We start from the raw sequence: 11897 nt of genomic DNA, 5'->3' as shown, positions 1-11897 counted from the left end.
GACGCCCTGCACCCTGCTTCCTGTCACTTTCCCTTTTCTATTGCCTCTTGGCATCCTCCTTCAAAGAGAGCCGGGAACGCTCCTCCCCCAACTTTGGCAACCGTGACGACCGCCGCTTCCCTCTTCCCCCTCCCTTTACAGCCCTCCCTCAGACGGCAATCCGGCTGGCACGAGGTCCGACGACCTGCTACGTAACTGGCGCGCGTGCCTGCCTAGTAACAGTGCCCTGGCTGTAGCAGCGCGCCAAATGAGGGGCGGGATATCTGGGCTGCGCACGCGCAATACCGTTGCAGCCTCACTAGGGGGCGGAGCCTTGCTGGTCAGAGAGGTAGAGTAGCGATCGTCGCCGAAGCGCGCGGTTTATTTTCTCTCAGCTTTGCGCGGGTCAGACTAGTTTTGGGGAGTGAAGAGGGTACGCAGAAGTTATCCAACAATGTCTGGTGAGTCAGGCCAGCCGCAGGCTGGCCCCTCACATGCTGGGCTAGATTTGCCGAATCTTGAGAGAACTCCGTCTGGGGTCCCGGGAGGGGTGATCCGAAGGGCTGGCGCCCAACCGCCCAAATCCTGGATCCAGAAGGTTCTTGAGCAAATAATCGGCTCACCTCGCCTTTGGATCACCCCCTCTGAGATAGTGCCTGTCTCTGTGTTAGCCGTTCAACGGTACCTGTTAGAGGATGAGCCACGGGACACGGTGCCCAAGCCTCCTCTTTACTGCTATGATGTGACGATCTCAGACGGGGTGTACCAAGAGAAGTGCTACCTAGACCCCAGCTTAAACTCTCTCGTACATAAAAATATTCTTAAAGTTGGCATAAAAATGAGAATTTGCAAAGTCTCGTGTCTTTACAATGAGAAAAGGTTAGGCCAGGGGATCCTGTGCATAGATCATGTCCACTGTGGGGATACCTCAGACACGATTTCTTTAGAAACTCCCTTCAGAAATAGAGCGCACGCGGAGAAACCAGAGAGGCCTTTAAGGGGCGGGAAGAGTCATTACCTGGCGCTGTGGAATAACGAAGATCCATATGGAGATATCTGGCTAACCAACAAGCAACCTGAGGAACACAATTTTAGCGGTAAGTATTTGGAGGGAACGACAGAGGGTTTTTAAAAAATGATTTTCAGGAGCTTGTGTTAACGGGAAAGGAAACGAGGTGCTTTTGTATTGTTAACTATGAGCCGGGAGTGGAAGCGGACAAGTTTTCTTGAATGACTTGAAGGGCAGGATGCCCGCTTAATGAAATTTGCACAGCCCTGTGTCTTGGTTTGATTGCAAAAGTGGCCAATTCGGGAAGTGTCTGACTATATCTTAAATTCAGTCTGGCAAACGTACTGATGTGGAATTCAGTATTCCTCAGGCGTTCGTTATACGTTTGACTACTGTGGAATTAATCTTAATTTTGTTCCCATTCCAGTTGAGGAAATAGTACATTGTGTCGGTTGAAGAGCTTATAGATTTGAATTTAGCATAAGAGTTGTAAAAATTTGCGAATTTGCATGTTCACTCAAAAAGGATGTTCCGTGATGTACTCCTCAATAATTAACATTGATCTAAATGCCACTTTTATGTCTTTGAGTGTTATAGTTATGTAAATATCACTTTTTAAATATGTGATTTTGTGGGAAGGCGTGAAATATTCATCTTCGTGTTTCTTATTGCTTACCGTGGGCAGTACTGATCTGAGAAGTTCAGTTTTTCTGTATCAGAAGTAGGAAGTTAACCTGAAAATGCTAGCTAGTCATCAGCAACTGCTCTAAAATATGTTTTTTTCTATAAAAGACGGAATTAAGGGGAATGATAGTACTAATAGGCATGAACATGTATGGAATGGAGAATAAGTAAAATGCAAAAATTAAAAGAGAAAGTACTGGAAGGAGAAAGATTATACTTTTCTTATAATTTTCTACATCTACTGCTTTTCAGTCCTTTATTTTTATGTTGTCATCACAATGCTAAATCATAGGTAATCGAACTCCGATGTGTAAGAGCAACAAATTTGAAAGTGAAGATAATTGGCTCAAAAATATGCAATTATAGTCATATCTAGTCATAAGGAAAAAAAGATGTAGAAATGTGTAGCCAAAGATGTTTTAAATAACTAAATTTTACAAGCAAGATAGTTATTTTGGGGATGAAATAATGGAATAATTTTATCTCAAACATGGAATAAGACAGTAGTGCATTACTATAAATGCTGATCATTTCTATTTTTAGAACTGAATATGTAAATGAAAAATCAGTGCCCTAAAAGAAGAATTAAGAAGGGGATAATACTTTGTAAAAGTATATTTTGGTTGTATTCTATAAAAGCATTATCTATTCATTCATCAAAACCATATTTTTATTACAAAAACTAATATCCATGTGCCATAAAAAGATCCAAACTGTATATTTAAAAGAATATATATTGTGTTAAAAGTGCAAGACCCAAGTATAGTAAAACGGTGGTGGTAAAATCTAGGAAGTGAGTACATTGATATTTACTGTAAAATTCTTTCAGGTTTGCTGGATGTTTGAAATTGTTAATAATAAAATATTGGAGTGGAGTGAAAGACCTCTTTCACCTTCCCTCATGCCTTCAACTTTGCTTTCAAATTTCCAAATTGTCAGCGATTTGGTGTGTATCTTTGAAAAAAATGAGTTATATGGCATTGTGTAATTTACTATTTCCATTAAACATATCTCAAGCATCTTTTATGTATAACTGTACATAAAATATTCCATAGTATGGATGTGACTATAATTTATGTAATCATACCCATGTGAATGAGTAATTTGTAGTTTTAAGCAGTCATTAATTTTTCAGTATTAACTACAGGGCTAAACATCATTAGGATGTACACATATTTTTGTTCACTATGTTCAAGTATTTCTGGTGAATGGATTCCTAGAAATGAAATTGCTGGGTTAAAAGGTATTTGAGTTTTTTACTTAGTGGATATTGACAAGTCATCTTCTGAAGATTGTACTAATTTATATTCACCAACATATATATCACAGTGTCCATTTCCCCCATATGTTACTATTTTAAATTACATCTTTTGACTTTTTCTAGTTAATTTATAGGATTTTTTTGTCAATGGATATTAAATTTTTGTCTGCTATATGCTGCAGATTATTTTCTTGCATTTGGTTCCTTTTCCCTTAACTTTGTTTATGGTATGTTTTTGTGCTTTTGAAACTTGTTATTAAGGTTTACCTTGTACACAGTAAAGTAAAAAGATCTTAAAAATACAGTTTGATAAATTTTTACATACATATTCACACCTGTGTTACCACCCCCACAACAAGATATAGCACATTTCAATCACCCCAAAGGACTCCTTCATGCCTCCTAGTAATCAGCACCCTACCCAAAAGGTCACACATATTGTGACCTCAGAGATAACTTTTTAAAGTAAAAGTTAGATCATGCCACTCTCCTGCCTAAATCTCTCCAGTGGCTCCCCATTGCATTTAAACTGCAAGCCATAGGTCCACAAGGCCCTGCAGCAGAGGTTGGAAAGCTTTCTGTAAAGAGCCAAATAGTAAATCTTTTTGTCTGTGTGGGACATATAATATCTGTCACAGTTATTCAATTGTGCTATTGTATAGGGAAAGCAGCCATAGACAATATGTAAATGAATGAGTCTGACTGTGTTCCAGTAGAACTTTATTTACCGCAAAACAAGCAACAGGCTGGATTTGGCTTATGAATCATAATTTGCTGACCCCTGCCCTATAGAAGCCCTTACTCACCTCTATAACCTCATCTCTAGCCCCTCTCTTCCACCATTTTATTCTAGCAATCCCAGCCTTCTTTTTGATCCTCAAACCTCAGGAAAAACCTGAGGCTTTTTCCTGCCTCAGGTACTTTGCACCTGCTTTTTCCTCTTTTTGGATAGTTTCTTCCCATCCTCAGGTTCCAGCCCAAATATATAAAACATATTAAAAAGGGCTATTTAAATAAGTATTCCCTCCCCATTTTTTCCTATTATATCACCCTGCAAATGCCCTTCATGGAATCATAACACTTTGGAATTATTTTATTTGGTTGTTTTTTTTCTTCCCCCTACCTGTTTTATAAGATCTATGACTTTTTTTCACTGCTGTGGGCCTTATCCCCTATAGCCAGAACAATGCCTGGCACAGTAGGCATTCAGTATAAGTGTTGAATAAATGAAATAAACTGATGGATTTTCTAATGTTCAACCACTTTTGAATCCCCACTTGGTTATTATTTTTACATCTTTATATTTAAGTGAATTTGGTCCATAGGTTTCATTTTGGGTTTTTTTTTGGGGGGGGTATACCTTTTCAGTGCTATTTTAATATGAGGTTAATATTAACCTAGTAAAATGAATTGGGAAGCTCGCCTGTTTTTCTGTGCTTTCAGATATTTTATGCTCATTGAAGGTTTGATAGAATTTACCCCTGAAACTATCTGAACCTGATATCTTGGGCTGGGATTGGGGGATGGTGGCAATAACTCCTTTTCAATTTCTTTGTAGAGAAAGTGATCAAACCAATAATGCTGCTTCTTGAGTCCTTTTTTGACAGTTGATATTTCGCTAGGAAATCTCATTTCACCTATATCTCAAAGTTGCATATAGTAGTCCATATTTTTAGTGTCTTGTCAGTTATGTCTCCTTTCATGATCTTAATGTTTGTGTGTTCACCTTTCCTCATGATCAGCCTCGCCAGAGGTTTATCTGTTTTATTGTTATTTTATAAAAGCCTCTTGGCTTTACTAATAACGAAATCTGTAGTGAGGAGATGTTTTCTACTTAATATCTGCTATCATCTTTAATTCCGTATATGTACTTCCTTTGTTCATATTTTTCTTGTACTACTTTCTTCAGTTGAATGCTTCATTCATTTATTTACTTGTGTATTGCTTCCAGAAGCGTTTAAAATTCTGAAATCTCCCATGGGTACTGACTGCTGTAGCTGCAACCCCCAAGTTTTGAAGTATAGAGATTTTATTGTTATTCATTATTCAATTTTTTTTATTTTAGATTGGAGTTTCTCTTTAACCCCTAAAAGTTTAGAAAAAGCTTATTTATTAGATCTAAAGTTCCTTATTATACCAGGTTTTTAAAATTTAATTCAAATATTCTATATTATTTTTTTAAAGAGTTCTCAACATTTCTAGAAAAGTTTATTGTCTAAAAATTATCTAATGACAGTCACAAAATGGAAAGGTCTCTTTGCTGCCCCTCAAAGTCTTCCAGGTCCCAATGCTTTTGAAAAAATATCAGCCTTGAATCTGCTCACACACATCTCATTTTGTTTGGCAAGAAAATATTAGCAGTAGGAAAAGTTTAAGACAACCACATTAATGTACAGCATGTAGAATGACAGATACAGAAAGGTACTATGTGCTATCAGTAATACCTTCCATTTCAAAATCTTTTAATTCTATAGTTCTTATTTTTAATCTGTTTGCCCATTTCTCTGAAAGGAATATTGACTTTTCTCTATGATGATAGTTTTATCCAATTCTCCTTATGTTTCTAAAAATTTTTGCTTTAGATGTTGCTATAATGTGTAAAATTTCGTAGCTGATTAATATCTTGGTGGGTTTTACACTTTATCAGTATGGAGTTTGCCTCTTTGTCCCTTTTTGCCTTGAATTCTATTTTATCAGATGGTAATGTTTATCACTTCTGTCTTTTTGGTAGAACTTAGGGCAGTGGTTCTCAAAATTGAGTGAGTGTGCATAACACCTCAGGAGCACTTTAAAATACACATTGCTGAGCACCTGCTCCAGTTTCTGATTCATTAGGTCTGGGGCAGGGCCCTAGAATTTGCATCACTAACAAGTTCAATGGTGGTGATGCTGCTGGTGCAAAGACCACACTTTGAGACCCACTAGCCTAGTGTATCTTTGTCCATCCCTTTATTTCCATTTTGTTGTAGGTTTTTCTTTTTTAAGAAGCATATAGCTACGATTCTGCTTTTTTGATCCAAACCAGTTCTTTTTAGGAGGTGAATTTAATGTGATTAATAATGTTTGTACCTGTTACTGAAATCCTGCTTTATGTTTACTATATACCATCTTTTATTGTTGGCTCTTGTGGGATTAAAATATTTTTTTTCTTCTAGTAGTTTGGAAGTTATACATTATGTTTGTATTCTCCTTGTGGTTACTCTTAATGTTTTAACATAATTTTTTTTTATTTCAGCATGTTATGGGGGTATAAATGTTTAGGTTACGTATATTGCCTTTGCCTCCCACCCCCACCGAGTCAGAGCTTCAAGCGTGTCCATCCCCCAGACAGTGCGCATCACATTCATTATGTATTAACAGAATTATTTAAACTTACGTGTCTGTGTCAGTCTCCAGAATTATTCAGAATTTATAATATCCCCCTACTGAACTAGAGAATATGTTTAGGACTCTATTTGGTCATGGCATGGTTGTCTTTTGGCATGCTACTATATTACATTTGAAAGTATTTGATTTATGATTTTTGCCATCATAAATGATTTGGGTTTATAGTTTTCTCTTTTGTACTATTTCCCTTGGGATTTTTCAGGATTATTCTAAGTTTATAAAGTGAATTGGTACAATTTAAATATTTTACTAGGCTCTGGGACAATTTATAGCTCAGGGAAAGAGCTATTCTTTGAAAGTTGTTAGAATTTTCTTGTGAAACCATGTGAACCTGCTGCCGTGTTTGGAGGCCATTATTTGTGGGCTTTTTTAATTTTCTTCCATGGTTAAGGAACTATTCTGGTTTTCTTCTGCTTCTTAAGGCAACACTGGTAACTTATATTTTCCTAGAAGATTATTTCACTGATATTTTCCAGTTTATTGATATAGAATCATACATAATGATCTTTTAACAATTTTTCTTTGTGTATAGTTGATCATATTCTGAATATTACATTTTGATTTTCTTTTTTCATGATTGGACTTGCCAAAGGCTTACCTTTTCATTAATTTTTTCAAAGAATTGGATTTATTGGTGCTACTGGGTTTTTTATTGTGATATAGTGTTTTCTAATTTATTATTTTCAGCTTTTGTCTTTATGCCTTCTGTATTCCTTAGATTTATTCTTTTGCAACAGTTTTTAAGGTATGGTCCAGGACACCAGGTGGTGTCTCCAAGACATACTCATGGTATTCATGAGGTCAAAACTATTTTCACAATACTAAGGCTTTACTTACCTTTTTTCACTCTTTGTCTGACAAGTGTACAGTGAAGTTTTCCAGACACTACATGACATGTGACATTGAAACAGACTGGATACCAAAGAAGATATGAGTATCTAGATATCTTTTATTAAGCTAGATACTAAAGAGATTTGCAGAAATGTAAAACAGTACCACTTTTCTCACTAAATTTCTTTTGTTCTGGAAAATATAGTAATCTTTCCAAAATATATTTACAATTATATGTATTAGTTTATTGTTATTTTTAAATGAGTTGATAATTTTTAAAAAATTGTTTAGTTTATTTTGTAATACAGTAGATATCGATAGATATAACCCACATAAAACAAAAGCTCTTCAAGGTCCTCAATTTTTAAGAATGTAAATGGGTCCTGTGACCAAAAATTTGAGAATCACTGTTCCGTTGCTTACCTTCTAGCTTTTTGTATTAAATATCCAGTTTATTTTCATTCTTTTTAAATAATGAACACATTTATTGCTATTAATTTACACAGATTCCTCATTGTCTATAAATAGCCGGTTCCGGTTCCTTTCTTTCTTTTTTTTTTTTTTTTTTTGAGACAGTCTCACTTTGTTGCCTGGGTTAGAGTGAGTGCTGTGGCATCAGCCTAGCTCACAGCAACCTTAAACTCCTGGGCTCAAGTGATCCTCCTGCCTCAGCCTCCCAAGTAGCTGGGACTACAGGGTAGTTCCTTTTTTAATTTGAGCAATATATGTGTGTTCTATGAAGTTTGTGAGTGAAAAATGTAAACCAGGCAGATGTATGATCACAGCTAACTCTCTGGACCTAATTATAGCAGAAATAGTAGCTCTTAGAAATCTAGTTTTACAAAATCACGTAGCTCTTGAATTTATTCCACCCAGTAAAGGAGGTGTATATGCCTTCATTGATCAAGAGTGTTCCATCTGCATTCCAGATAATTCAAAGGTGACCCAAGATTTGTCTGACTATATTAAAAAGGAAATCACTAAATTACATCAGATCAAATATTAGAACCTGTGATCCTGAACTAGTAATGTATTGGAAGGATCTGGAAGGAAAATTACACAGGCTGTCCTAATACTGAAAATTGTGTGTGTGTTTTATGGTAGAGGCATAATTATAAAATACCACTTAAGCTCTTACTAAAAAGAAATTACAAGTATGATTTTTATGCAAAAATGTTGTCTAGATAAAACATGTAAACAAAGTTGGAAGTGGAGAGTGCCTTAGCAAAAGAAATACTGAAACTAATGCAAAGTCAGGTTCTAACAGTTGGTACTGTGGGCTGTGACAGAGAAAAATGTGGAGAGAAGTGCAGATGGAACCCCTCTTAATCCAAGGAAGAATAAAATCAGGAGTACAAATTAATCCTTTAAGATGATGAATAGCTTTTAAGCAGTTTTTATGCTTGCCAGCAGACTTGAAGATTAAAACATTTCAAAGTAAATTATATAGTATATGAGAAGATAGTAAGTCTCTGTAGAAAATTAAAGTGGGATGGGGGATCAGTTTTCAATAGGGTGGTTAGGAATAACATCACTGAGAAAGTGACCTTTGAACAAAACCTGAAGAGGGAGAAAGTAACCTGGCTATCTTAAGGGAATGACATTCCGGACAGAGGGAACAGCAAGTACAAAGGTCTATGGCTGGCATGTTTGGGAAAGATGGAACTTACACATACAAAACTGAGGTGAGGACAATACAGAAATGTATCATAAAACAATTCTATAAATTAAATATATAAGTGATTAGTAGTGGTAAAATATTCCAAGGCATTAAGTTTTTCCACAAAATGTCTTAAGGGAAGTGAGTTCAGATCCAAGTTTTCCAAGAAGTAATTACATGGTTTGGTAAAATTGAAGGCATTCTAGATGAAACAGTGTGTTAGTTAATATAGGTATTTACCTATGTTCCAGGCACATAGTAAGTCCTTTATATATTTTAGCTGTCGGGATTAGAAATGGTATGTAGTTTAGGTGGGAGAAGTGTATAGAGTAATTGAGCTGGCAAGAAGGAGTTGCTTTGCGTATGATCTGGCTACCATTTATAACCATTGAAATAGATCTTTGAAATTGCTGTGACATATTAAAAAGGATTTTTACTCTTTTTTTATATTTTAGATACCAAAATAATTTCACTTTCTCACCTTGAAATGACCTGGGCTAACAGAAGAAGTTTTCCTGCATTGCTTGTGAGGATCTTGCATAAATCAAAACTGCGATACTACGGGAAACCTGATAAAAAGATAACTGAACCATACCAGGTACAAGTATTGATAAGATATTATATGTTAAAGTTATAGATTATAACTTACAGACATGACTTCATACTATGATAACATATTTGTTTAAATACCATTTTATAAGGTCAATGTAATAATTTCTAAATATACATAAATATATATTACAAAGTATTTTCTACATGCTTTATTGTAGAAAAAGAAATCTTTTCTGTATTGGTGCCGTTCAGTTGCCCGATCTACCTGGTCTCCTTCACACCTTTGCCTTTATCTTCAACCTTTTCTTCTCAGCTATGCTTTCTGCACCAGCACATAAACATACTATATTTTCCATGTTAGAAAAAGAGAGAAAAGAAAAAAATTTCCATTGACCTTATGATTCCTCTATTTCTTCTCTCCTTCTCTTCAAGAAAGCTTCTTGAAGGAGTAGCTTACACTAGATGTTTTCACTTCCTTGCCTCCCACTTCTCAACACAATAAGTTTAGCTTTTTTCTTCAGCTCATCATTCACCAGTAACCTTCTGATTATCAAATCCATGTGACACTTTTCTATTATAATGCTGATGCGATCTGCTTTCTTCATATGTTTGTGTTCTGCTTTTACTTAGTATTATATTGTATTTTACCATGTTATCAAGAACTATTTTAGGTGTTTTATTAAGCCTTTATTATAAAAGTTATACATGCTTATTATAGGGAATTTGAAAAATATAAAAAGCTGTATAAAGAGCATAATATCACCCAAGATCCTACCACTGAGAGAGAGCCACTGTTAACATGGTGTGTTTTATTCCATTTCTTGTGTGTGTGTAAATCATATATATACACACATATATATGCATATCATGTATATACACATATCTATCATATCTTATCTATTATATATATCACATCTATGAACATATGTATTATATTGCATGTGACTGTGTCATATATCACATTAAATTAGCTTACAAAATAAGAACCATATTGTGCATTCAATTTTGTATCATTTAATATTTTCTTAAGTATATTCTCATATCGCTGAAAATTCTTCATAATTTTTCATAGTTATAGATTCTATCATATGATAGCATACATTATTCAGTCATCCCTCTATAGTTTTTTGCTTTTCTCATTGTTGAGATACTTTCCTCCCTAGATTTTTGACTCTACTTGTTTCTTTGGCTTCCTACTCTTTGTGTCTCCATCATCTTGCCCCTGCTTACCTGTCCAGTCTCATCTGTTCCTGAACCCTCCATGCCTCATACTAACCAAATTGTCCTACCTAGAACTTCCTAAAAATAACCAATTGTTTTCTATCTTTCATGCCTCTGCTCATGTTGTTTCTTCTGCCTAGAGTGCTCTTCCTCTCAATTTTCATCAGATTAGCAAAGCCACCTTTAAGATTCAGTTCAGTGCTTACCTCTGCTTTAAGCCTTTCCATGTATAACCATATGCATAGTCACTAAGGAGAATTAATTACGTGCTACTCAGGACTCCATTATATACCCTAACATAGGTCTGTCAGAGTATACATAACCCAGTTACACATATTTGTTAATACATTGGCTAACCTTACTCTACTGTGAGCTCCCTGACTGTAGGGAAGCAGTATGTAATAGTGCTTAAGAGTGCATGCCTTGTAGTCAGATGAACTGAGTTCAAATCTCAGCTCTCTCTACCATTTCTTAGCTTTATTATGTAAGGAAAATTATTTATCCTTTTTAAGCCTCAGTTTACTCATCTGTAAAGTGGGGATACTAATTGTACTTATCTTACAAGGTTGATATAAGCATCGAATTAATTAATACAGGTAAAGCATTTACCTATATTCCAGATACATAGTAAGTTCATATATATATATTAGCTATCCTTATTAGGGATAGTTTGATTCATCTCTTCATCCCAGTGACTAACATAATGTTTGGAACATAATAGAGACTCAGTAAATGTTTAATGAATAAAGGAATGAACTACCCAAAATATATATTCATCAGTAAGAAAAAAGGTCTGAAAATGTAGAATCAGCATTTAAGAAGAAACTAAAAGAGCTAGAGAACTGAAAAAAACTCCATAAAATACTTTCTGCTGCAACAGATTTCTTTATTTTAACTATACCCAGACTCAGCAATAATGTATGCTGGTGTTAACATTCCCCTTCCTGCTAGCATAATTTCTCAAGTAGTATCTCAGAAATAATTCCCATGTCATTTATACCAGAGTCTCAGATATCACCGTAAGTAAATTAATATAATCAGGACATTGATGGCATTGTACTCAGTTGTATGTTTATCTAAAGTTCACTAATATGAATATCAAGGCCCTCTAACAGGTCAAGTAACGAAGAATGATGTCAAGATCTTCACTTACAACCTTTAAAATGTGACTTGTCTCATTCATTTGAGAAATGTATTGTGGGATTACTCTGTAAGGCACCATGCTAAACATTATGGGAAAGCCAAATATAAATAAGATTTGACCTGTGTCCTCAGAGTCTACAATCACACAGTAAGTTAGTAGTAAATCTGGT

At 35.3% G+C, this 11897-nt stretch overlaps 1 protein-coding gene across 2 annotated transcripts in view; it reads left to right on the top strand.

Annotated features, from left to right (window-relative positions):
- Positions 1–327: 327 nt before the first annotated feature.
- The window catches only part of RADX (RPA1 related single stranded DNA binding protein, X-linked), a 52022-nt gene continuing 40452 nt past the window's right edge, over positions 328–11897 (top strand). For both annotated transcript variants that reach the window (XM_069463633.1, XM_069463632.1), the window contains exons 1-2: positions 328–1076; positions 9267–9409. In XM_069463633.1, the coding sequence (XP_069319734.1) occupies positions 434–1076; positions 9267–9409 (786 nt within the window). In that variant the 5' untranslated portion in view covers positions 328–433. The remainder of the gene's footprint in view (positions 1077–9266; positions 9410–11897) is intronic.

Source organism: Eulemur rufifrons, chromosome 30, assembly GCF_041146395.1.
Source record: "Eulemur rufifrons isolate Redbay chromosome 30, OSU_ERuf_1, whole genome shotgun sequence".
In the NCBI taxonomy this organism is placed as follows: domain Eukaryota; kingdom Metazoa; phylum Chordata; class Mammalia; order Primates; family Lemuridae; genus Eulemur; species Eulemur rufifrons.
The sequence above is the reverse complement of the archived record's forward strand: the minus strand, read 5'-3'. Positions and strand labels throughout refer to the sequence as shown.